This window comes from Diospyros lotus, chromosome 3 (genome assembly GCF_014633365.1).
Source record: "Diospyros lotus cultivar Yz01 chromosome 3, ASM1463336v1, whole genome shotgun sequence".
Lineage (NCBI taxonomy): Eukaryota > Viridiplantae > Streptophyta > Magnoliopsida > Ericales > Ebenaceae > Diospyros > Diospyros lotus.
This window is the reverse complement of record NC_068340.1, coordinates 39,066,956-39,092,747: the sequence shown is the minus strand read 5'-3', so window position 1 is coordinate 39,092,747 and position 25,792 is coordinate 39,066,956. Positions and strand designations below refer to the sequence as shown.

At 34.6% G+C, this 25,792-nt stretch overlaps 5 protein-coding genes and 1 pseudogene across 6 annotated transcripts in view; 2 read left to right on the top strand and 4 right to left on the bottom strand.

Annotated features, from left to right (window-relative positions):
* Window positions 1-761: 761 nt before the first annotated feature.
* LOC127796646 (peroxidase 5-like) lies at window positions 762-2,173 on the top strand (annotated as a pseudogene).
* A 1,066-nt stretch (window positions 2,174-3,239) lies between these two features.
* LOC127796647 (nascent polypeptide-associated complex subunit alpha-like protein 2) overlaps window positions 3,240-25,792 on the bottom strand; it is a 22,894-nt gene continuing 341 nt past the window's right edge. Inside the window, exons 1-4 of one of the 2 annotated variants that reach the window (XM_052328902.1) lie at window positions 5,755-5,921; window positions 5,541-5,646; window positions 3,926-4,044; window positions 3,240-3,834 (exon numbers count right to left, since the gene is read on the bottom strand). In XM_052328902.1, the coding sequence (XP_052184862.1) occupies window positions 3,475-3,834; window positions 3,926-4,044; window positions 5,541-5,646; window positions 5,755-5,802 (633 nt within the window). In that variant the 5' untranslated portion in view covers window positions 5,803-5,921 and the 3' untranslated portion in view covers window positions 3,240-3,474. Of the gene's footprint in view, window positions 3,835-3,925; window positions 4,045-5,540; window positions 5,647-5,754; window positions 5,922-25,792 lie in introns of those variants that run through there. The other variant, XM_052328903.1, reaches the window with a different exon arrangement.
* LOC127796650 (RPM1 interacting protein 13-like) lies at window positions 6,676-8,001 on the bottom strand. The gene is made up of 3 exons (XM_052328905.1): window positions 7,611-8,001; window positions 7,391-7,477; window positions 6,676-7,309 (listed from the first exon to the last, which is right to left on the bottom strand). The coding sequence occupies exons 1-3, from the start codon at window positions 7,905-7,907 to the stop codon at window positions 7,181-7,183; spliced, it is 513 nt and encodes a 170-aa protein (XP_052184865.1). The 5' UTR covers window positions 7,908-8,001; the 3' UTR covers window positions 6,676-7,180.
* Window positions 11,697-14,016, top strand: LOC127796639 (caffeic acid 3-O-methyltransferase-like). The gene is made up of 4 exons (XM_052328891.1): window positions 11,697-12,197; window positions 12,999-13,309; window positions 13,407-13,471; window positions 13,579-14,016. The coding sequence occupies exons 1-4, from the start codon at window positions 11,782-11,784 to the stop codon at window positions 13,879-13,881; spliced, it is 1,095 nt and encodes a 364-aa protein (XP_052184851.1). The 5' UTR covers window positions 11,697-11,781; the 3' UTR covers window positions 13,882-14,016.
* Window positions 20,266-24,832, bottom strand: LOC127796642 (protein DOWNY MILDEW RESISTANCE 6-like). The gene is made up of 4 exons (XM_052328898.1): window positions 24,554-24,832; window positions 24,152-24,399; window positions 20,895-21,219; window positions 20,266-20,804 (listed from the first exon to the last, which is right to left on the bottom strand). The coding sequence occupies exons 1-4, from the start codon at window positions 24,749-24,751 to the stop codon at window positions 20,562-20,564; spliced, it is 1,014 nt and encodes a 337-aa protein (XP_052184858.1). The 5' UTR covers window positions 24,752-24,832; the 3' UTR covers window positions 20,266-20,561.
* LOC127796640 (protein DOWNY MILDEW RESISTANCE 6-like) overlaps window positions 20,266-25,792 on the bottom strand; it is a 40,700-nt gene continuing 35,173 nt past the window's right edge. Inside the window, exon 5 of the transcript XR_008022044.1 lies at window positions 20,266-20,339. The gene's annotated coding sequence lies outside the window, so the exon portion shown is untranslated. The remainder of the gene's footprint in view (window positions 20,340-25,792) is intronic.

Below are 25,792 nucleotides of genomic sequence, written 5' to 3'. Positions count from 1 at the left end.
TTCTTGAAACAAGAATCACCATAGCTTTTACATCTAAGCCTTGACTGATTAAAAAATACATTTAGCAAAAACAAAATATCTTCTTGCTCAAAGCGTCTACCCCAGCGTTCGCTCTTTGTTTTAAGTCCAAATTATTGGGTGGGCAAACACCTTTAACTTGTATTCTATATGCAAATAAAAATCTTTTAACATTTTCGTTATCACCGCCACTCATAATAATCAAGAGCATTTCTCGAGGCTTAAGAAGAAAACCACGAATCAGTGAAAAGCTCACAAACAGGCTTGCACGTTGTGTATAACTTTGAGATCAGTAACCAATCCTTGGAGCCTCATGTTTCCAACTCCGAAGTCAACTACATTACTTTTGTGTTAATTAAAGTAGACCACATTTGATTTTCCAACCTTAACTTACTCAAAACTAATGGCCACCCCACCCCACGTTCAAGTGAACGCTTTGTCTTGTAATACAATAATAATTGCTGTTCTAATTCAACCAAATCCAGTTGTCATTTCTTCCACCTGGTCAAAACAATTGTGTTTCTCTCGCAGCCATAGTGGCGGGATTTGATCTCTGCATGGGACTATGAAAACGAAGCAAAACCGGCGTTAATCCAGCTCAATGCCTTGCGTATAGCAGCATTAAACAATTATTATAAAACTAAGATGGGGTTGTAATGTTGATACAATATTTGCTTGCTCATCAGCTATATATAGCCACCAATATTAGTTCTAAGTTGTAACCCTTTAAGCATAAACAACTTCCTAACTAGGAGAAAAGGAAGATAGAAAGAAGAGTATTCCAAAGATGGTAACTTGGGTTTCCACAGCATTCTTGATAGTTTTAAGCCTGTGTTTTCGGTCTGAAGCTCTGCTTCAACTTCAATTTTATGCATCCTCATGTCCCCTGGCTTAGGTAATTGTGAAGGAGGAGGTTGCGAAAGGGATAGCCAACGATACAGGAGTGGCAGCCGGTCTGGTCAGATTGCATTTCCATGATTGTTTTGTTAGGGTGAGTCTAAATGTACAATGCTACATGCATTAACCATAAATCTCACTTTCTTTCTTCATTTTCTCTGCATTATAACCTCTTGAAGGCCTAAAAGGGTGCTGCATTTTCTCCTTTCTAGGGCTGTGATGGATCGGTTCTGATCGACTCAACTGCTTCGAACACGGCGGAGAAAGATTCTCCACCCAACAAAAGCCTTAGGGGGTTTGAAGTTATCGACAACGCAAAGGCGAGGCTCGAGACACTCTGTCCCGGGGAAGTGTCTTGTGCAGATATAGTTGCTTTTGCGGCAAGGGATAGCATTGAGTTAGTAAGTGTAGCTGTAACCTGTTTTCTTTAAGCTGTTGCAGACTCTTCTTGCCATCCATGTTGTTTTCTTATACATGTGACTCTCTCTGAAGACGGCGGGGCAGGGTTATAACGTCAGTGGAGGGAGAAGAGATGGCATAGTTTCATTGGCTTCTGAGGTATTGGCAAATCTACCTGATCCTTCCTTTAATGTCACCCAGCTCACGCAGTCCTTCGCGAAAAAGAAACTAACACGAGAAGAAATGGTTACACTCTCTGGTAAGACCCTGAAATCTCAAACAAATGGAACACACACACACACACACACACACACAAATATATATATATATATAGTCAATAATTCTAAGCTAAAGACCACAATCTTAAATGTGTTGTTCATGTGTAGGAGCACATACCATTGACCGCTCTCACTGCGAAGCCTTCAGTAACAGACTCTACAACTTCAATGCGACAAACAGACAGGACCCGAGTCTGGATCCTGACTATGCAGAATACTTGAAGAAGCAGTGCCCGCAAGGCAGCACAGACCCCACCCTGGTGGTTCCAATGGACCCCTATACCCCGAACGTCACTGACACAGGCTACTATAAGGCTGTCCTGGCTAACAAAGGGCTATTCACTTCGGACCAGACCCTTCTCACAAACCCGGAGACACACACCCAAGTTTATCAAAACGCAAATGATCTGTTGCAGTGGAGAACCAAGTTTGCTGCTGCAATGGTTAAGATGGGTCGGATTGGCGTCTTAACGGGTAGCGACGGAGAGATCAGATCAAACTGCAGGAGGATCAATTGAGGAGAGGACAGGAAAATATGCAATCTTAAGTATGCATGGGATAGCTTATTTGATTTGTAATTCTTTATCTAGTTTGCTCTGATTTGTTTGTGGGTGTGGGTGTGTGTACTATGCTTTGATGTGGGAAATATAAAATAAAGGCTTCCATCACTATGTTCTTGGATTGCCATAGTCACCAAAGAGTTAAAAAAGTATTATTAATTCTTTGAATAAGTACTTCTAACTTTTGAGTAATACTAAACCTGATTCCAATGGGCAAGGCAAATCGCTCACCAAGCTAAAATTTAGCAAGTCAAATGAAAATTTCACCTTCAACGCTGTTTGCCATCACCAAAATTGCTTGTTAAAATTTTGACAAAATTCAAAACCCTTGTCAGCTTTGGCGAGCGAAATTTGTCAATCCACCCTTGCCATCTCTCCCTCTACATTGGTCATCGACGCCAAAAGTGGGCCAACTAGAGAGGACAAAATGAAATCGGGAAAAGAACGTGAGTTGTAGATGCGCCGACAAATAGATTTAGAGAAGAGACATGACGACTAATACATTTGAAGAAGATAATTTGTAAAGAGGTAGGAACAACTAGCAAAAAAGACAAATTGCAGACGATATTTGATTTTGGGTTTGTGATTTTGGCTGGAACAGCAGGATGAGTAGAATGGCTTTGTGATTTTTTTTAAATTTTTTATTTATTTGTGTATTGAATGAGTAATATTGTGCATTTGTATATTTGATCATTAATTTTATATATATATATGCATTTGATTATTGATTTTGTTTATACTTGTATCTAATTATCTTGTGTATTTGATTATTAATTTAGTGTATGTGTGAAAATTATATATAAGGTAAAATAAATAAAATTAAAATTTATTAATAAATAAATAAAATAAAATAAAAATATAAAAAAAAAGTGTTATCGGAACTATCCCAGTTTTTAAGATAAACTAAAATAAAAAAACAAATTATTTATAATATAATAAAGAGCTGAACTCCGTTTGAGTCTACAATTATCACACTGAAATATATAATTAATCACATTCCATTCCATAAAGAATGCGAAAACAGGACTCCCCCATCCAGCGAAGAGTATATTCCTCCTGGGAATGGTAATAGACTGAAAACAGCAAATTTTGCGATGGAAACAAATATAGCATTCTTCATAAGTAAAAGGTTTTGATCCAACAAAAGTATATTAAAAATGGAAAATGCATAATGTACCTAGCAGGTAGGTGCAAAACACAAAAAGAAACTCAAAGAAATGAAACTAATTGTGACCCCAAGAACCCCCCTCTTCTAATGGCCTTGATTCTGAACGCCAACCCCTCCATGGCATCATCATCATGGTAGATCACACAGCTTATACTTAGTTGGTGAGCTCCATAATAGCACTGACTATGTCTCCATTGTTTGTCTTGAGAGCCTTCACAGCTTTGCCCTTTGATACTCCTGCCTGAGTCATCACCAAATCAATGTCACGAGCCTCCACACCAGTTTCATCGATGTCTTCCTCTTCCTCGTCTGCCTGTGCTTCGGCAGCAGCAGTAGCAGCAGCAAAAGTATCAGACTTTGCCATTACAGACCCCATGTCTGGCATCCTGAACTGTTGAGCTGCCTGTTGTTGCAGTTGAGAGCTCAAATCCTCGATCTTTGCTTCCCCGAAAATGACATAGGTCTCAGAATTTGGACTTTTGAAGACATCCGGTTTTGAGATGAAGAATAAAATCTGAAACACAGAGAGTAATTGGTGAAAGGCCATTTACATCAAGGAAATAGTACAGGGAAGCATCAATTACATCAATTAAAGACGGACTAACATTTTTAGTTCTTTTAATGGTGACCCTGCTGACACCTGTAACTGGTTTCATGCCCAGCTTTAGCATTGCCTTGCGACTTTTCTTCTCGCTTCTGCTCTGTTTTGAACTCCCATTTGCCCCTGCACCTCATTTCCAATTGAAACAATTTAACAAACAACAAAGGAAATATTCACATAAACACAAAGCAAATCAAAAGGTGAACATCAGATATGTACAGGGCAGTTGAAGGCCCCCAGGCTTCACATTTTATGAACAAATGAGACCAAAGGATCAAATCCATGATTAAACAACCACAGGGAGCTGCATGGTTTGATACAACCACACAGCGAAGACAAAAGCAGCATAAAACAACAATCACAGGCCTTAATCCTGCTGGGAGGGGTTGCCTACTTGAATTCTAGACCTCTAACTATCTCTGTCCATAGCCATATCATCTACAAGACCATTATATTCTAAGTCACACCCAAGTGTTTTGCACTAATTTTTCTTTTATATTTCTCTCTTTCTTCTTCCTTTTCCTCTTTTGCTATAAATTTCCTCATTTCATCTATCCATCTCACAAGTGCTTTCATCGATCTTTTTCTCACATGCCGAAATCATCTTAATCATAATTTATCTTCATTAAGCACCACTTCAACCTTATTACTTATGATCTTGTTTTTTTTTTTTTTTTTTACTTTTTTTTTTCTTTCTTGAAATGTCTAAATATCCACTGTAACATTCTTATCTCAGCTACACTCATATTTCATACATATTGGTGTTCAACTATCTAACATAATGAGTGGTACGGTAAAGATGGTCTATGCAACATTAGAGAGAAAAAATATCTACATATAATGAGATTAATCATGAAGACACAAACCATAAACCTTGATAAGGAATCAGGAGTTTTTGAGTGAACATGAGAAGATAGCATCAAGACTCCCATAATACTAGGAAAATTAATAACAACAACAACAACCTATTAGCAGGTAATTCTATTTTTAGATAATATCAACTGGCCAAGAATATACAACCAGAAGATACAAATTGCTTTTAATTTTAGATACATATAGAGGTATTTGCATGAACTGTGATTCAGAAATTATAACAATATGAAACAACAAAACTATACCCCATAGAATAATATTTACAAACTAATGAAGGATGCCTATGAGAGATCGAGTGATAACTATATCATCAAGGAGAAAAGGCCAATTGGGCCCCTAAACATTTCAAGTTTGGTCAATTTAGCCCGTACACTTTTTTTTTACTCAAATTCACCTCTTGACTTTACAAAATGGTTTAATTCATCAGTGCATTTGAGGAAAAAATTCTAACATTTCAAAGTGAATCATTTCAACAAGCTCAAAGATGAATTATTTATAATTTTTTCTTTCTTAATAACAAGACCATAAGATGGTTTCTTTTTTGCAAACATCGAAATATTTTCTTCTCATTTTTTAATTCCAACGGAAAGAATAAACGAATATTGCTCCATTTCTTTCATTTTCTTTTCCAATCACTGTCCCTTCCTCTTCTAATGCCCCAAAACCAGGCAATACATGCACTTATTCATCAATACACTAGCATATTCATATATAGACAGGGGGTGGGGGCAGAGAGAGAATACGACCTTGAGCACCGTCTTCCTTGTCATCGTCGTCATCGTCCTCAGAGTCCTCGGCTTCATCATCGTGTTCCTCTTCTTCTTTAACGTCCTCAATCACCGGCTCATCACTCTGCGAATATTGTGTCATATGAATAAGCATTTGAATATAAGAAATCAACTGAATGGTGGAAAACAAAAATGGAAGAAGTTCTAGGAGAGGGAGAGAGAGAGAGAGTACGTGAAGCTTCTTCTGCGCTTCGTCTTCTTCGACTACAGGGCCCGGCATGGCTGATCTGAAGAAGAAGATACAGAGAAGGAGAGAGAGGAAAAATGGCGACTATTTGGTAACGTTACCTGGCATCCCAGGGAAGAAGATAGACTTGCTCAGATTAGTAGTCCTAAGGCTAGGGTTCCTCTCTTAATGGGCCGAGATTTTACAGCCCAATTTCGAACAGGTTGGCCCATGTCATCTTTTGGGCTTCGACTTTTCTGGCGAGCCCCCAAAGGAAATGAGCCCGAAAAATAATAGAATTTTCTTTTCTTGACAAAAAAAAACAAAAAAACAAAAAACAAAAACCCATAAGGATTGAAACTAAGGGTGTAACTAGGGATAGATATGGGTTTTTAATGAATCTTAATTAATTTTATTTAAAGTTAAAATAAACATAAAAATAAAAATATAGTAAAGGAGTTGTTTGTAAATTGTGTGAATGGAGTTACTTTGGGGCCATTTACATCCTTAGGGAGTAAGTCGAAATTAATTCTATGTCATTTTGCACATAACCAGCTAAGGCTAAACTTAAGAAGTAATCATGGCTTGATAAGATCTGTTATTGAGTTTTAGAATTAGCTTCACGAGTTACTTCATCTATTAAAAAAGGTAATGACAAAGAACAAATCATAAGCTGCTCGTGAAACTTAAACACAAGAATTCCTAATCAAATTAACACTGTAGTAACATTGAGCTACTACCCTAGTAGTTTGTTCCCATGTTATGTTTATATGCAAAAAATAGTAGATTTTCTAAACAAATTTTGAGTTCAACAGCATAAGTAATTACATAAATTCTAACTTAAGATTCTCCATGCATAGAATGGTGACAATAGAGAGTTGGGTTTTACTCAACCCATCTAAAACTTCAATACCCATGAGTCATGACCTAGTAGTCCAATGAAGTATAAATTTTAAACACCATACTCATCTCTAATGGAGAACCATAATTCCCATATTTACTTTAACTCAAACAAATAATAAATGCCATTCATAATCCAACTTTATAAAACAATAATAATAGTAACAAACAAAACTTAATCTTAAATTACAGTACTAATGAACAGAATCTTAGTCTCAAATTAGGCAAAATTTTAACATGATTTGATTTGATCGTATTATTATAGCCTCTGCACCCAAAAAACTTACAGACCATCCATCCCATGGCTCAAATAATTCGTTAATTTCAATTGCCCACCCAAAATTAACTGCATCCCAACCAAACTACCGGTAGTTTCAACTCCAGCCAGCACATGAACACTCAAGAGTTAAATGCCCTACAAATTTAATAATTTAGACTTACTGGTCAGATTAAATCATTGACAAAACTTGGGCAAAAGACATGACAATGATCGGGAAGACGAATGGCTTGTACAGCTGGATTGGTTCGGCTCTCATTTTATGCGTAAGTTTCTCATTAATCTCCTCAGTGACTTCCATTTTTCGTTGTCAATGGCATTGCAGTGGCCTGAAACGGTCCAATCTTTGCAAGGAGCCGCCGCATCACACACAAAACAGTAGCACTGACATTGAAGAAATGGCAAAGAAACAAACCCTCAGATACAGAAAGAGATTGATTCTATTAAGAATCGGAATTGGATTACCAGTTGGCAGTAGCTTTCATGAGGCGTTTTATCAAACGGGTTCTTCAAGCAGAGGTGCCTTGAATGTGGATAGTCTCTACAAGCCACCTATCCATCATGCTTTCGTGATTATACATCGAATCAATCGAATCAAGCCGATTTCTCAATCTTCAATATATTTCCGCACACAATATGTGTACATATATGTAGAGAGAGAGAGAGAGAGAGATGTGAGATTAACCTTGCCTCTTTCGGCGATGACGGTGAGGTCAGGCGCATCGCCGGTGTTATGAACCTTAGACGGTGAGAGCCGAAAGATTCCGTCCGGCGAGTCATTGAAGGGGTCGAAATCGAGGATGAAACAGTCTTCTCTATCTTCAATCTCTCTCACATTCTCCTTCTTCTTGACGCAAAATATGGGGGTCAGAGGACTCCCTGGGCTCTCCGGCTGGGAACATGGAGATACCAGATCGATGACTTCGCAGCCTTTCCCTTGATCCTGGGGCAACTCCTCCGCCTTCAACTTACTCTCCTCCATCTCATCTGATTCTCTCTCTGTCTCTCTTTCTCTCTGGCAATGTCGATAAATTGATCGATCTTTTCCACAGTAAATTGATCCGAATTTCAAAATCCCAGACGAACCGCCACTCTGAGGAGAGAGAAAGAGAAGACGAAGATCATGATGAAGACGATGACGAGCCGAGAAGCCCAAATAGTCTCTAGTCCAGGCCCGTTTCTTCTGAAGCCCAACCCAGCTTCTAATGGTATTTTATTGATAACAATCATAAAAAAAAATTATTTAGATCCCTTAAATTTGGTGGGATTGCATTAGGCTACATAATATTGAAACTATGTGAATATTATATATTGATGATAAATACCAAAGTACATTTTATTTTATTTTTTTATTTTTTATTTCTATTTATACATAAAAAGGAAAAGGTTTTATTTTATTTTTTAATCCACTTATTTATAATTCATTATATTATAAATAATTAAATTTATCAAAAAATAAGATATAACTTTGATGTTACTTTTATATTAGCTTTGTAATTATTAATTTATTATATTTTTTTTAGGATAAATTATGGTTTTATACTAGAATTTTAATTTTTTATAAATTAATTTTATACAAATTAACCGAGTCATCTCATGTTTTTTTTTATTAATCGTATTATGGTTTTTCATTTAATGGGTTAAATGAGATGGGTTGGGTCGAGTTACATGTGTAATTATTATGATAAAATTCGCGAGTCAACTCATACAGCTTTACAAATCATGTAGTTTTAAACGAGCGCTTATAAACTCAATTTTTTATAAAATCATAGTTGATTTGAGATTTAATATTGTAAACACAATAGTAAACTCAGTAAATTTTGAAATTTATATTATATATAAAATAATATTTAAATTTTTTATTATAGATGAATGATGACAAATGATGAACTTAATATTTAAAATTTTCATATTATTTAGTTGTTGTTGTCGAAATACAACAATTTATTTTTAATCGTAGAAGAGTACAATTTGTGTGTGGTTGATCATAAGAGTCTTGAGAGTGTAAATTCTTAGCAGTCTCGTGGGTTCTGAGAGATTTGATATGCCCTAAAAATCGCACTTATATTCGGTTAAGGAACACATCCAAACATTGAAATAGATATGGGTTTGAACTAAGGCGAAAAGGCAAAGGAGTCGTTCCAAATCGAGCGAGTAAAGACCCACTCGATCATATAACTGAGTGGGCCACTTGGTCATTTGACCAAGTGGGTGTCTTCCACTCACGTCACTTCCATCGGATACGCCATCACGGTCGCAAAATTCTCAGGACAGACTGCAAAACTCTCAAGATAAGCCACAAGACTCTCGGGATGGGCTGCGAGACTCTCAAGATAGCCACCATGTGTCCCCTTTCTCCCTTCTCTATAAATAGGAGGCCTCGCCTCTGACCTCAGGTATTCTCTTTTTGGCACTCTAAGAACATTCTTGCGCTCTCGCTCTCAAAAATTGACTTAAGAATCGAAGGGTTTGCGCGAAGATACCCATTCACCCCCCTAACCGCGTGTTCCTCTTACAAGTCTCTTGGTCATCAAGACTCTCTCGATCATCAAAAAGCCTCTCATCAGATCTAAAGAAGTCTTCCGTTCAAAAGATCATGAGAGTCTCCCGTCACTCAACATACCCAAGACTCTTAGGACATTTGGTGACGAGACTCCTAAGACTCTACACTCTCAAGACTCTTGTGATCAACCACACACAAATTGTACTCTCCTACGATTAAAAATAGATTGTTATATTTTGACAATAGCATTAGTATTTTTGAGATCAATAGATAAAGTTATTTTGAAATAGGAATATACATATATTTTATTTATAAGAAATACAGTTATAAATTATAATAACTATATTATTAAGTGATATTAATTAATTTTTATAAAATCATATTATGCTAAACATATATTTACTTGGGTATTTTTAATTATCTTAAAATTTTTAAAATTTTATAATTTGAATTTAAAATTTAATTTTATAGACCATTCTTCAATCTCTTTTAAAATCTTCACTTTAAAAATCTTGTATTTAATATATAGAGCACGTACGTGTTTAAGTTTTTAACACACTCAATATTAATCCTATTGCGTTGATGTTAACTGTTTTCTATTATATTTATTTATACCTCAATACAACACAAACACAACATATGAACGCGAATTGCATCCCCTATTGAATAGATAAACCCAACAGTCTACTTGGTTCGTCAATCAATTCTATTTTTTAAATTTTTTATCATATATAAATATTAATCATAACATTTAAACATCTATAGCATTTTATTAAGAATATTGAAATATATTCAGACATATATTTTTGTAATTAAAATAAATGTTATATTAATTTAAGAATCTATTCTTTACAATTATAATGAATTTGGGCAACTTAATTATTTGATAATTAATGATAGTGTGAGTCATTTTTTTTTATTAGAAGACGTGGTCTGATTTGAATTATAATTATTATTAATTAATTAGATTAGGCAAGCCCATTACTTTAGGCCTACCATAATACATAATGTCACTGTGTTATAAGTCTAGAATGAATTTAGAATTTAATCCTTAAACTCAAGACACGTAAAAGAGTTGGTCATCCGTTGGGACTACCACGGTAACAATTACATATTTGTTTCAATATTTATAGATAACGTGGTTAGGATGGTTGGTGAAGAAGTGGGTCTAAGATTGAGCAATCGTTTGTTAATTTGGGGTTGTACCCTTTGGTCCATGCTTGCTTTGGACGTTTGATTTGGGCACTTGGTCCAATCATTTATTTGTTTTCTTTTGTTATTTTTGTTGGCGTAGGATGTAAACCAAGAATGAAATGGACCATTGTCCAATTCTTATTATATTTATATATATGGAGGCAATATTTGTTAATTAAGAAATAGGTTCCAAAAAAAATAGAATATGAAAAGTATTTTGAAAATAAAAGTATTTTAAATTGTATTGATTAAATTTTTTTTGTATTAGATAAATTTAACAAATGTTAGGTAATGATTAGGCATGGTTGGATGTGAGCCAACCTTCTCCTCCAATGGTTAAGGGTAGGTGAGACGTGGACATGGTTGGTACTTGCTCCATTAGTGAGCAACCATCCCATAATTGCTCAAGTCTTAACATCTAATCAATACTTGTCAAGAAGGAACTTAAATAGGAGAAATTCTATCAAAGTGGGTGAGCAGTGTCAAAATTAGTTATCTAGTCTAGTCAAAATATTAGGGGTGTATACATACATATTAGTATATTTTTTTTATTAAAAATTTGTATATTTATATCTTTTTATTTTTTAATAAAAATATGTCAATTAAACTGGAGATTTGTATATTCAGTATAAATAAATAACATTATTTATCCAAGCATTATAATTAATTATCATTGTTGGTGATTTTGATTACCCACCTCAAAGCAAATTAGTATACGCCTTATATTTGTTTATTTTTTAATCTCCTCTATGTAAAGGATAAAGGATATGATTGAATATTGAAGGGATACTTTGTATGTTAATGATCATATTTAATTTAATATTTTATTTATAAGATTAGAACTTGACATTATTTAAAGATTGTTAACGAATCTAATGTATTAGATAACTTTATGTATTAGTATCATTAATCTTTTTATCTCTTAAACTTAAATTGAGCGAGTAAGTAACATACAAATCTTTTCATTTATTTTCGAGTTTTGTACAAAATTTAATTTATTTTCCAGTGGTTGTGGAATTAAAAAACTGGTTGTTCTTATTTCCGAGTGGTTGAGTTGAATAGGAAAAGCCACCCATTATATACACTTTGTCATCCGCACTTACAGTCTCATTCCATCATATTTCTAACTTTCTGTTCCTTCTGGTCGGAGAAATACGCGATGGGTTCGCCGAGCGAGATCCAGACCGGCGCCATAGAATCCGAGGAGGAATCCTACTTGTTCGCCATGCAACTGGCTAGCGCCTCGGTGCTTCCCATGGTGCTCAAATCGGCCATCGAGCTCGACCTGCTGGAGACCATGGCCAAGGCCGGCCCCGATGCTTTCGTCTCGCCGGCGGACCTCGCCGCCCAGATTCCGGCCACGAACCCGGACGCGGCGGTGGTGTTGGACCGGATTCTTCGGCTTCTGGCGAGCTACTCGGTGCTGAAATGCAGTCTCCGGAGCCTGCCGGACGGGAGGGTGGAGCGGCTCTACGGGCTGGCGCCGGTGTGCAAGTTCTTGACGAAGAACGCCGACGGCGTGTCGATGGCTCCTCTGTTGCTGATGAACCAAGATAAGGTCCTGATGGAGAGCTGGTAAGACGACGAAACCTCGCTTTCATTATGAATTTGCTTTCGTATTTGAGTTCGATATACGTATGGTGGAAAAAGCAGAGGCCACTGCCCACATAACTGAGCCCAGCATGTGACAGATTACTTCAAAAACCAATTAATCAAAGTCACTAACTTCATTTAATTAATTAATACATAAAATAAGAAGCTGTCAAGTTTGTAGCCTCAAGTCACTTCTTGTGACTGAGTTATTTGGGTTTTCTCGGGTTAGTGGGAAGAAAAGCTAATTATGTTGTCTGGAGATTTCTAAGGAGGAATTTACCCAATATGTTTTGGTGACTTTGATGAATTGCCCATAAAAAAAGAGGTTCACGGGTTCGGGCACTAAATGTGAACTTAGTGGGGGGTGATGGTTGGGTGACGATAGCAATCCGTAATGGTGGGTACCCACAAATTTTTTAAAAAAAAATTATTTTTAACATAAAATTTATAAAGTGGGGATTTTAATGGAGATGGGAAGGAATGAAAAATTAAATAAATGAGTAATGCATGATATGGTGTAATTAATCATGTATTATATTTTTATTGGAGGAGGTATAAATTAATAGAGAAAATAATGATATATGATTTTTTTTAGTCTCTTTTTAATAAAGAGGTGCTATATAATTAATCATATCATAATTAATCATGATTGATAATATTATTTTAAATAAAGAGTTGCGGGGATGGGAGGGGGAGTCGTCTCACATTCAACAAGGCCTATGATATGAGTGTTAGGTTTAGAGATTGCTACGCATGCCATGATAGAGTGTTCAATGGATGTAGGTACCATTTGAAAGATGCAGTTCTAGAGGGTGGAATTGCATTCAACAAGGCCTATGGCATGACCGCATTCGACTACCATGGCACCGACCCAAGATTCAACAAGGTCTTCAACCAGGGCATGTCCAACCACTCCACAATCACCATGAAGGAAATCCTCGAAACTTATCAAGGCTTTAACGGCCTCACCACCCTCGTTGACGTTGGCGGAGGCACCGGCGCCACCCTCAACATGATCATCTCTAAGTACCCCAACATCAAGGGAATCAACTTCGATCTACCCCATGTTATCGACGATGCTCCATCTTATCCAGGTATATATATATGTTGGGATTTTATATATAGTCTTCTCTTTGTCTTGGTAAGATAGTCAAGTTTGTATCTAATACTGGATTGGACTGGATCATTAAGGCGTTGAGCACGTCGGCGGCGACATGTTTGTTAGTGTGCCAACAGGGGATGCCATTTTCATGAAGGTGAGTTTTCATTTTTCAGTATTTTGTTTTCGTTTTCGTTTTCATTTTTCTTTCCATGTTCATCCATGGCTGTGAAAACACTGGGGCCGGGAACCCTTTTCCTGCAGTGGATATGCCACGACTGGAGCGACGAACACTGCTTGAAGTTCTTGAAGAATTGCTACGATGCGTTGCCGGACGCCGGGAAGGTGATCCTCGCCGAATGCATTCTTCCGGTGGCCCCGGACGGCAGCCTCGCCACGAAGAATGTCATCCACATTGATGTGATCATGCTGGCTCACAACCCCGGCGGCAAGGAGAGGACGGAAAAGGAGTTCGAGGCGTTGGCAAAGGGCGCCGGATTCCAAGGCTTCCGCGTTATGTGCCGCGCTGTCAATACCTATATCATGGAGTTTCTCAAAAAGGCTTGATTTTTCTTCTTCAATCGGCGTATAGATAACCATCATTTGCATATTTGCTTGTGGTTTTTGAGTTCCTGATTTCAAGGATATGTTCCCTCAAACTCGATGTGTAATAATAAAGGTTCACTTCTTCTTCGACTGTTACAGAGTCTCCGTTCCAAAAGATGTCAATGTAATCGATAATATTGTTTTGTGAACAATAATAAATAATTACAAGTCATGTTCATAAATCATAAAAAAATTCATAAAAATAATGTAATAAATAAACATGTATTTGGATATATTAAAAATTAAACCATAAAAAAGATTACTAGTTAAACACAAAAACACCCGGTGTAGAACCTATTTGCTTAATACAAGACAAACACCCAAATAGAATCAAAGAAACAGAACTAAAAATAAAAATCAAAGAACAAAAATGTAAACATTAATTCATGCACACAAAGAGGCAACAACACATACGTGTTTGAATCTATAAATAGGTCATACTCACAACATGAGTGTTTAACCCCTAGTCCATCCACTAGATCAAAGAACAGGGGATTATAGAGAAACGATTACAGAGAAAAAAAACCAAAGAAATAGAAAGAACTAAAAGTATCGATACCGATGATAAACTAGAGTACATGCTCAATAATCCCAAGCGATCTCACTCTCAACACTCATCTCAATCTCTCTCACACATCCCAGAACACAACCAGTAAAGAACGATACAAAAGGTTAGGGCATTGTGGAATGGTTGGACAATGATTTAGTCATATATAGATTCCAATTTTAACCATACATTGGTTGCAGTATCATCGTCATTTACCTGTTTGAGTACGTTGTCTGACAGGTTTAAAATGAGCAGGCTATAAGCCAGCTCTTGCATATCCTACTTCTCTTGTAAGGATATAGTCTCCAGTTTGTCCTTTTCAGTTTCCTCTTCCACTAGGGCCATCAAATTTTTTGATCTCCAACTTCGAAGATCCCATTTACCTTTATGGTTCTTGGCCCTTCTTGGATCGGATATTCTATCTCCTTCAATCTTGAAGTCAACACTAGCTCTCTGATACCACTTGTTTGCTTAATACAAGACAAACACCAGCACGGAATCGAAGAAATAAAACCAAAAACAAAAACCAAAGAATAGAAACGTAAACACCAACTCACGCACACAAAGAGGCAACAACACATATGTGTTCGGACCTGTAAATAGGTCCCACTCACAGTAAAAGTGTTCAACCCCTAGTCAATCCACTAGATGGAATTATAGAGAAAAAACCAAAGAAATCAAAAGAACTTACAATACCGATACCGATGATTAACCAGAGTACATGCTCAAGAATCCCGAGCCATCCCACTCTCAATAATCTTCTCCCACATTGCTTAGAACACAATCGGGAAAGAATGATACAAAAGGTTAGGATTTTCTCTCTAGGGTTTCTTCTCAGTGAAAGACGTGAATAATAGCCCTTGATCTTCTCATTTACTTTATATATGCGAAGATTATATGGCAAAAGCAAATCAACAAAAACAAATAAAAGAGGCCCAATCTGATTGCCACTTGTCGGTCATCAAGCCAGTGACCAAGGAAATACAAATACATATACTAATACTTAAATAAAATCAACTAATTTGAATCAAAATATAACACCTGAAATCTTATTTCTCCCCTTTCACACCAACCTTGATGGTGAACGTAAAAATATAATTGTAATTTTTTTTTCTATATTGGATTGGGACAAAATCTTTATTTATAATAATAGAAGTAATTTTTCATCAAAACTCTTTAAGAGTTATTCATATTTTCTAAATCAAATTGAATTTTAAAGTAATCAATTATTTTATTAAATCATTTGATTATCTCACTAGATTAACATCATCATATCTGATATTTAATTTGATTATTTCAAAAACAACAACAATAACATATCTAGTCTTTATCCCACTATGTGAGGTTAATTTGATTATTTCATCAGATAAATATTTTCATATCTAATAAAATATTTATTTTAATTATTTTGTAAGATACAGATATTATTACTAATTATCTAGAGAGATATTAGATAATTCTTACATGCCTTAGGCTTCGTTTGGCAATGCGGTTTGACTGCTTATAAGCTATTAGTACAACGTTTAAGCTAAAAAGCTTATTTAATTAACTGTTTGGATTTAGCAAGAGCTTCAAAGCTCCATAGCTTAAAAGTTTTTCTATTAGCGTTTAAATAAAGCTTTGGGGCAGTAGCTTTTGCAAAAAAGCTTGTGAGAGCTTCTGGAGTTGACCAAGGAAATGACGATTTTTCCCTTTTCCAATTTCAACATTTACACTTCTTATCCCCCGACCCTTCTCTTCTCCTTCAATGAATCTCTCTTCTCCCACACCATTTGTGTCTTCTCCATACTGCCATCGTCGAATCTCCTCCCACAACGGTCGCCATTGCAGCCCAGCACCACCTCCTACTTCCAGCGCCGCAAGCTGCCATCGCCGCCTCTTGTTTCCAGATCCACCATCATCGTTGTCGTTGCTCGATGTCTCCTCTTTGGTCGCGTCTGCTATCGCCTTCTGCTTCTATATCTGCCTTCGTTGTTACCGTTGTTGTTGCTTTCATTACTGATCGGGTATATCTCTCTACACTACTCATCTCTTCATTGTTGATCCCTCTACATGCTGTTGCCCTCATTGTTGTTTCCTTTGTTGCTGTTGCCTTCATTGCTATTATTGTTGCTGTTTGCCAAATGAATCCTGAATAGGAATATAATGCTCATATAAAAATGTTCATTGCTACTTGCAAGTCAAAAAAAATGGATTGGGTTTGTTGCTGTTTGTGTAAAAATATTGTTGTTTGTGTAATAAAAATGCTGATGTAAAAATGCTCATTGCTACTTGCAAGTAAAAAAAAAATGGATTGGGTTTGTTGTTGTTTGTGTAAAAATATTGTTGTTTGTGTAATAAAAATGCTCATATAAAAATGTTCGTTGCTACTTGCAAGTCAAAAAAATGGATTGGGCTTGTTATTGTTTGTGTAATAAAAATGCTCATATAAAAATGTCATTGTTGTTGTTTGTGTAATATTATGTATTTTGTGAATAATGGTATATTCTAGTTTTTGGATGTCTCCCATATTATTGATTGGTTAGGGATACAAATACTATATTGGAATGTTTCTACATGTTTCAGTTTCTGCAAATGTTTCTCAATATGTTTGGATTTCTATGCCTCCCACATTGTATATTGGTTATGATGTAGATGGATAAAGGAAAGAAATGGAACTATGTTTCCAATACGGGGCAACCCTTTGCTAAGTGAGATGGCCACACACATCTACAATTTATAGAGTTGGTAGAACAAGAGATTCAAAAGGGAAATAGGCCAGAATCATTTATAATTAAGGATTGGTGAAAAAATTTGGTCAAGACTTTTAATGAAATAACAGGAAGGTGTTATGACAACAAGCAATTGAAAAACCACTAGGATTATATGAAGAAGGAATGGACATTTTTTAAGCAAATGATGCGAGGAGAGTCAGGATTGGGGTGGAACGAATCAAAGAAGACTGTTGTGGCAGATAATGCTTGGTGGAAGCAAAAAATTAAGGTATTTTGATGTGTTTTCTATATGACAAATTTTTATATCTTATAAACTACTTGAGACACAATAAATGACAATTTTTTGCATTTGTGGGTTTACAGGAAAATGACAACTTTCAAAAATTCAAGAACAAAAACTTGTCCATCATATGGTTTCACTATGATGGCTTGTTCTCTGATATTGCAGCAACTAGGGAAAAAGCACGAGCTCCAAGTCAATATGAACCTCCAACTCAACTATCGAGTACCGATAAAGAAGATGATGCAATTCAACACACTGAGGATATAAATGATTTTGGAGAGCCATTCGGTAGGGATCAAAGCTCCATTGATGCCGCAACTGGTGACGATTTGTTTCTAGAACCAAGCTAGCAATAAGGGAAATCATCGGTCCCTAAAAGGGGTAGGAAGGAAAGGATGTCGAGTGCCGCCATGTTGACGACAAATATTGAAGACTTAATGCAGCTATACTCCAAGAGCACAAATACTATGAACTTCGTTACAAGACTAGATGTAGAAAGCATTCCAAAATGCATGAAGGTATTGCAGCGTCTCCCCATTTAGGTTGGCTGTAGGTTGTGGAATTATGCTTGCACTATTTTTACCAAGCCCCCGAATCGGATTGTCTTCATAAATCAACCATCCGACGAGGCAAAATTTGCTTGGTTGGACTACTTCCATTAGTTGTTTGAGAAACATCAGCCTCCACCATGAACTTTTTCATTTAATATGTTTGAACTAAAGTTATTTATGTTTGAGTATTATTGAGATTATTGTTGAGCGTGTTCTATGTTGAACATTGTTTGTTGTTGTGCGTGTTGGATGATTTGCTTCAACTTGTTCATGGTGTTTTATATTTGAATGTAATTTGATATATTTTTAAAATTTTATAGAGTTGATTTGTTAAGATCAGCTAGTATTGATATTAATAAAGCTCCATGCTTTATAGACTAATGGAGGCTCAGGAGAATGACTACGATGAAACAAATAACAAACAGGTTAATGCAGAATCAATGTTCTTATTCAGACAAACTGTAGGGGCAATTTTAAATTATTATGCCAAATACATGCTCAAGGAACCATTTCGTACATCTCAACGAACAGGTCATACACTCATGCATGAAATACTAAACGGTAATGAAACTCGATGTTACCAAGATTTTCGTATGACAAAATCATTTTTTTTAGATTTATGTCGTGATTTAATTGAAAGATATGGTTTCACCACCACACGAGGAATATCTGTGCCTGAATCAGTCAGAATATTTTTGATGATTTGTGGGTATGGAGTTGGGAATCGATTGATACAAAAAATGTTCAATCATTCTGGTGAGATAATTAGCCGACAATTTCACAGAGTTTTGGTTGTTGTTAGTAAGTTGGCTAGTGATATTATTAAACCACATCCTAATTACAATGATGGGAAAGAATACCACAACCCGAATAACCCATATACTTGCCATTCTTTAAGGTATTTATTAATACATTCTATTAACTTGTGATTATTCTTAAGTTAATCGTTGAAACATAATTTGAATATCTTACCTTTTCATTGCAAGATTGTATTGGAGTTATTGATAGTACTCATGTAAAGGCTTGGTTGTCACAAGATGAGGAAGTACCATATATAAGACGCAAAGGATATCCAACCCAAAATATCCTTGCAATTGTAGATTTAACATGTGTTTTATATTTGCATGGGCAGGGTGGGAGGGATCAACTCATGATGCCAAAATATTTGGTGAAGCAATTCATAGGTCCAACTTGAATTTTCCCCACCCAACAAGAGGGAAATATTATCTAGTAAATGTAAGATACTCTCATACGATTGAATACATAGAGCCATACAAAGGTTAGAATATAAAATATCATCTTGAAGATTTCCGACGTGCTAGAACAACATGATTGCGTGCATCAAGTGGGCATAAAGAATCATTCAATTACTTACATTCTTCATGCAGAATGATTGTTGAGCGAACTTTTGGAGTATGAAAGAAGAGATTTAGGGTTTTTGGGAGATATGCCTACATACAATTTTGATACCCAATGAGACATTATTTTAGGTACAATGGCCATCCATAACTATATTAGAAAGAAAAAAGTACATGATATTACATTCACTGCAGCTGAAAATGAAAATTATATTCTTGATGCTCAATCTGTGATACCATTTGATAATCAAATGAACGATGAAATGGACTGGAGTGATATTTATTAGATAGCAATGCAAGATACTATAGCCATAGATATTGGAGAATCATGATAATTGTATGTTAATTTGTATTTTTGGTCTACTAACGCTTTTGTGTGTATGTATGAGATAATTGAACTTCAATTCAAATATTGTGTCTTATTTAAATTTGAATTTTGTAATTATCAAATTTATTTCATTGTCAATTATTATGTCATGTATAATTTTGTAATTTTGGTGTTTTATATCGAATTTCTAACCATTCAAAATAAATATAAATTTAAGTATTAATATTTATTTAAATGACAAATACTTGATATGTATGGATAAAATTTAAAAATAAATAATTTTATATAATATTTCAACATATATATTGAATATTTTTATGAATTAAATTTAAATTTATACATAAAATAAAAAATTATATTTTTAAAATTATTTTATAATTTATTAACATGAAATTGTAAGTATTTTAGCAATTGGACATCAATTGCAATTTTTTTTTAAAAAAAATTGTATTTTTTGAATTTTATTTGCATTATTCAATGCCATGTCCATTTTAGTCTTTTTGTCAAGTTCTAACACTTTTACCAACCAAACACATAACTTTATATTAATAACTTAAAAACACATTTATCCAAACACGTTATTAGCTTAAACGTTACCCAATCTTTAACGTTATTACACAACTTAAACAAAAAAAAACCTTAATTAATTTTCATCGACAATGCTATGTTGTCCACTGCCAGGCAACATAGCATTTACCCAGCAATGAGGGGGGCATGAGGGGGGCGTGGGCCCCATGCATGTGGGGCCCATGTGCAGGCGCGGCCCTACGTACATTGGGCCCCTCGTTCCTCTCACTGCCGGGCAAATGCTATGTTTCCCGACAATGGGCAACATAGCAAAGCCCTAATTTCCATAGCCATTAGTTCTTGAACAGTTCCAGGCAATGCTCTTGGTCCAGATTCCTACTCCAGAACTTCTTGTAATACTCGGCGTACGTAAAATCTCGGTAGACGACGCCGATTCCATCTCCAGTGAGCTCTTCTAGGGGGCTAATCAAGGCGTCGTCGGCAGGGCAAAGGAAAGAGGCCACCGACATCCTTGGCTTCTCGGCATTCACGATGGCCCGGTGCCACACACTTCTGTATCTCCCATTACTTAGTGCCTGCAATCGATTCAAAATCTGTTCCTTAAAATTTTAAGTGCATATTACATAAAACTTGTCGGTCGTGCATGATGCATATAGACGCCATACCTGCAATTGGTCACCGATGTTCACGACGAAGGCATCAGGGAGGGGCTTGACGGTGCACCATTTGCCATTGTGGAGCACTTGGAGGCCAGAGACATGGAGGTCCTGAAGAAGAATGGTGAAGGTGTTTGGGTCTGTGTGGGCAGGTAAGCCATAGGTGAGCTCGGGCTGTGGACATGGTGGGTAGAAATTCACAGCCATATGTTGGCCTTGCTGGCCCAGAACAGTTTCGATGTGTGCTTTCTGCAAGCCTAGGCTCTCTGATATTGCTTCCTCTAGTCTCAGCCCAAATTTTCTCACTTCCATGCAGTATGTGCTTGCAGCATCCCTATATAATTTTTTTTTGTGTGTAAAAATTAAACACTTAGAGTGTGTTTGATTGCACACATTTACCATAGAAAATATGTAGTCATTATAATATTTTCTATGAAAATAATAAAATATTCTTAACTTTTCTATGCAAAAATGTGTATAGTACAAGCATTTAAAGGTTCTTTTCATAGAATTCATTTTTCAAGAAGGTGGGGTAGTTTTTATTTTCTAGGCAAAATTAACTAAAATTAAATTATATGTAATGTAATCAAAGATAGCATTTAGTTGGAAAGGAAAATATTTTTCAACTTACATGAAAAACAAAAATCATCTCATCCCTAGATGGAATTTTTCATAAAAAAAGAGATAAAAACATACTTTAATAGTTGTACCATGGAATTCAATTTTATAGAAAATGTAATGTGTCAAACATTAAAAATAGAATTCAATTTATTGGATGTGACATTTTTCATACTATCAAACACACCCTAAGTAAATAACTACGTGGAACTAAAATTAATACGGAAAACGGATATGATATGATATGAAAATTAGAAAATGATATTTTTCAAAAAAATAAAAAATGAAAACGTGAAGAAAACATATAAATAAGAAAAATATAGGGGCCTTTTTGGATATAAATTTTAAAATATAAAAAAAATAAAAAAAATAATTATTAAATCTAAAAATAAACATAAATTTCATAATACATTCAAATAAATTTTGAAAATAAATTAAATTTTGAAATGGAGACTAAAAAAGTTACATCTCTGATTATCTTTAACTTCTTTGCAGACAAAAACGCATTTCTAATTTGAAAACGTTTTTCTTATATTTTTTCAATATTATGAAATGATTTCGAACCATTTTTGAAATTATAGAAATATAACAAAAATATTTTTTTATCTATTTTATCATTTTGAAAACACAAACGTTTTAAAAATGCTGAAACGGAGCCCTTGAAACATTTTCATGCATCAAGCAAAATATTTTATTTTATAATTTAGAGAGACTTAATATATTGGCCACTCTTAAACAATTGAGAACTTTTGTTATGGTTCGTTATAGACAATATCACTATTTTATTTTATAATATGTATCTATTAAATATTATAAAATAATATCTTATATTAAAATAATTTAAATAATATGTATCTATTTTGAGTTTAATTAAAAATGTCAAATGACCAACTCGACACGTTACCTGTTAAGATGGCTGCTCACATCTCACTATCATAGGCCAAGTTTGATTTATTTGGACATTTAGATATGATATTTTTGATAATATTTATTATATATTAATGTATTGTACTTAATGTAAATATACAATATATTAATAAATAAATATTAGTAAAATTGTCACGATTAAGTGTCATGAATGTAATTGATGTATTAAATGTAAAAATTAAATTCTAAACGTTAGATATCAATTCAAATCAATAAAATATTAATACTTAAATGAATTTGAAGCCAAATAAATTCCTAGTATTATTCTTATATGATAATTTTACAATATTTTAAATTTCAACGAAAGGGGAGAGGTTTATTGTTCAGTGGTCAAATTGAGTCGAATCATATTCAAATTGAGATGTAATTTTATAAAATAAAAAAATATATATTAACTAAAACTATAATATAAAAAAAATTTAAAATAAAATTTTTCACATAAGCCTTAGTAAATTTTAGAAGTGTATTAAGTAACATTAATTATGGTATTGTTAAAAACAATTATGAAATAATATATCATGCAAATAAAATTAAACTGATGGTTAAATATTTAAATTATAAAAAAAATTAAACAAAAAATTATTCATATATTAAAAAAATAATAAATGGTATTCAAATAGTAGGTTCTCAAACTCTTTTAAATATCTCAAATTATTATTATATTTTAATATTTAAAAATAAAATGAAAAGTAAAAAATAAAAGTAAAAAAAAAAAAAATGGTTGTTCAACTAGTCTAGTTCAACCAATTCATTGATTTAACCACAATTCTTATATGAAATCGACTAGTCTTTTAATAATTAATTTTTTGACATAAAGTGGGGAGATTTTCTAACTCCTACCTCATCTAATTGACTAGTTGTTCCAATCCGATTCTTAGAACCCCTCATTCCCAATCCAAGGTCAATGGTATCTATTTTGGAGTCAATGCCCGAAACATATGTTGCAAATTTATTCTCGTTCTATCATATTTTTTAAACTTATTCTCATTCTATTATCTCTATATCTTCTTCATCACTTGAATGCCACGTTAGACGAGAAATCCAACGTGACGTCACTAGATGATAAAATCACTGAAAAAATGAGCGGATATAATATAGTCATTTGTACTATCAATAGTTCTATGTTTTCTCACACTTCCAACTTTATTATGCTAGCTAAAAATTGAGACAAATAAATATCACTAATAACTTAAAATCGTCTCTCACTTCCAACTTTATTATGCTAGCTAAAAATCGAGACAAATAAATATCACTAATAACTTAAAATCGTCTCTCCAAAAAATAGTTTTAAAGAAATTCATCCTTGACTGGTAGCTTAAGCAAAATCTAGCAATTTTAAGCTATAAAGAGATGATAGAATGAGAATAAATTTGAAACGAGTAATAAGAATAAGAACAAGTTAAAGAAATTGATAATTTAGGCATTCACTCTCCATTTTTGTGTGGCTAATTAACCAAGAACTAATTATGGCATCGATGCTGTCACCACCGGGAATTGCACGTTGGACTGGCATCAGATCCAGAAGAATATTTAGGAAAAAGCTAAGCTAAAGAAAGAAATGACTTCTTTGTTCCCTATATGTGATAGTAAAATTGCCCTTCCTGTACCAGTGGTGGTGCACATTCTCCATTAAGACTGAACCTGCTATACATTGTGTCGATTGGGAAGCACAGCATATGTATAAAGAGAGAGAGAGAGGGGGAGAGAGAGATGTCAATTACCTGAAAGAAGGAGGATTGGAAGGCCACTGAGGGAGATACTGGTCCAAAGGGAAGCAATGGAGCCTGAGATAGTCTCTCCAATTGTGAACCTTCTCCTTCTTCACGTTAAAACTGGTCGACAGCCTCACCTTCTTCGAAGGCTCGTCGGAGTACAGCTTCATCTTCTCCTCCACCGGCAAACTGAAGAACTCTTTCGCCGCTTCCACCATCTTCTCCACCGCTTCCTTTTCCACTCCATGATTTATCACCTGATTAAACACAATACAATACAGAGATTACAGACTTCCCTTGATTTTGATCTTGAAATGGATACATATATATTTAGCTAATAATTAATTAGCTGACCAGAGATTTGTACGCATAAATAAGCAGCGAGGATGAATTAGTTAATTCATTAAAAACCTGGAAAAATCCATAGTCCCGGCAAGCTTCTCCGATTTGCTGGACGACAAGGCTTCTGTTTTCACAATCCAGGTCAATTATGGGGACGTTTTCGCAGTCCTCCACCTCAGACAGCTTAGGCCTTTCTGATTCCGGCCGCTTATAGCTCTCCGGCAGGCTCGAATATTGTATTCCGGTGGAGATCAGCTTCACATCCATGGCCAAGAATACGAAGAATCTACGTGCACCCCAGCAAGATAAGATCTTCACTTATGTGATGATCTCCGCGAGCCACTAGCTTCTTATAAATAAGTTATCTGGTTTAGGATTTTGGTTCTGTCAAGTTAACCCTATCTTAATGACTTGATAATAAGTTATTATAATAATTTTTTAATTATTAAAATTTAATTTTTTTTAAGTTAGAGAATGTGAGAAAATTTTTAAATATTTATTTGATACATATAATTTATAATTATTATATGTGATAAGTGAAATTGACACTCAAAATTCATAAATATAATGAATTGGGACTTCATATTAAGAAAATCTATATTCTTTGGTTAAATCACAAGTGAGTGCTTCTCTTTCTTGCTTTTTCATCAATAGGTATATAAGTGTAGCTTTTATATTGATTAAGTAAAATAAAACTAATAATAAAAATGTAAAATTCTTTTACCCAACAAAAGAAAAAAGATAGAATAAAACTAATATCTAACGACAATCATTCATTTGTTTAAGGCGTGTGTGATGAAGATATTAACTAAACATCTTGAGAGTCTTTTGATAATACGCCATTTGGTATTATAATTTGATGTGTTATGGGTAAAAGTTCACTAAAGTAAAAAATCTACATATAAACCGAAACAATTTTTTATCTTTCGGAGACACAAACTTGCTCTAAGAAACTGTCTTCCAAAAATTGTAAGTGGTCTTGGAAAGATTCCTTTCTAGGAAACTGTAACTAGTTTTAGGAGATTGAAATTTCTCTCAAAAATCTACATATAAACCCCTGTTTTAAGAAAGCCTCAACGGACAATGAATATGATAACTCTGACATTTGAAAATTTTATAAATGATAGGTATTCTTGGTATTCCTACTTGATATCAGAATACCAAAATTACTTTTCACACGAATATCACGATTCTTTATAAATAAATGAATTTTCATTTGAAAAAAATTTATGTCTTTGATGCTTATTTCAATATTACTAGTCTTCGGTAATTTAAGCATTAGACTTAAGCATTGGAGTGTTATTGTCA

Coding starts and splice junctions, on each gene's coding strand:
- LOC127796650 (XM_052328905.1), bottom strand. CDS start 7,907: ATGGAGGAGAGTAAGTTGAAGGCGGAGGAGTTGCCCCAGGATCAAGGG. Junction 7,478..7,610: donor TCATCGCCGAAAGAGGCAAG/GTTAATCTCACA, acceptor CATGATGGATAG/GTGGCTTGTAGAGACTATCC. Junction 7,310..7,390: donor ATGAAAGCTACTGCCAACTG/GTAATCCAATTC, acceptor CTTCAATGTCAG/TGCTACTGTTTTGTGTGTGA.
- LOC127796639 (XM_052328891.1), top strand. CDS start 11,782: ATGGGTTCGCCGAGCGAGATCCAGACCGGCGCCATAGAATCCGAGGAG. Junction 13,310..13,406: donor CGATGCTCCATCTTATCCAG/GTATATATATAT, acceptor TGGATCATTAAG/GCGTTGAGCACGTCGGCGGC. Junction 13,472..13,578: donor GGGATGCCATTTTCATGAAG/GTGAGTTTTCAT, acceptor CTTTTCCTGCAG/TGGATATGCCACGACTGGAG.
- LOC127796642 (XM_052328898.1), bottom strand. CDS start 24,751: ATGGATGTGAAGCTGATCTCCACCGGAATACAATATTCGAGCCTGCCG. Junction 21,220..24,151: donor TCCAATCCTCCTTCTTTCAG/GTAATTGACATC, acceptor AAAATTATATAG/GGATGCTGCAAGCACATACT. Junction 20,805..20,894: donor ACATCGGTGACCAATTGCAG/GTATGGCGTCTA, acceptor AATCGATTGCAG/GCACTAAGTAATGGGAGATA.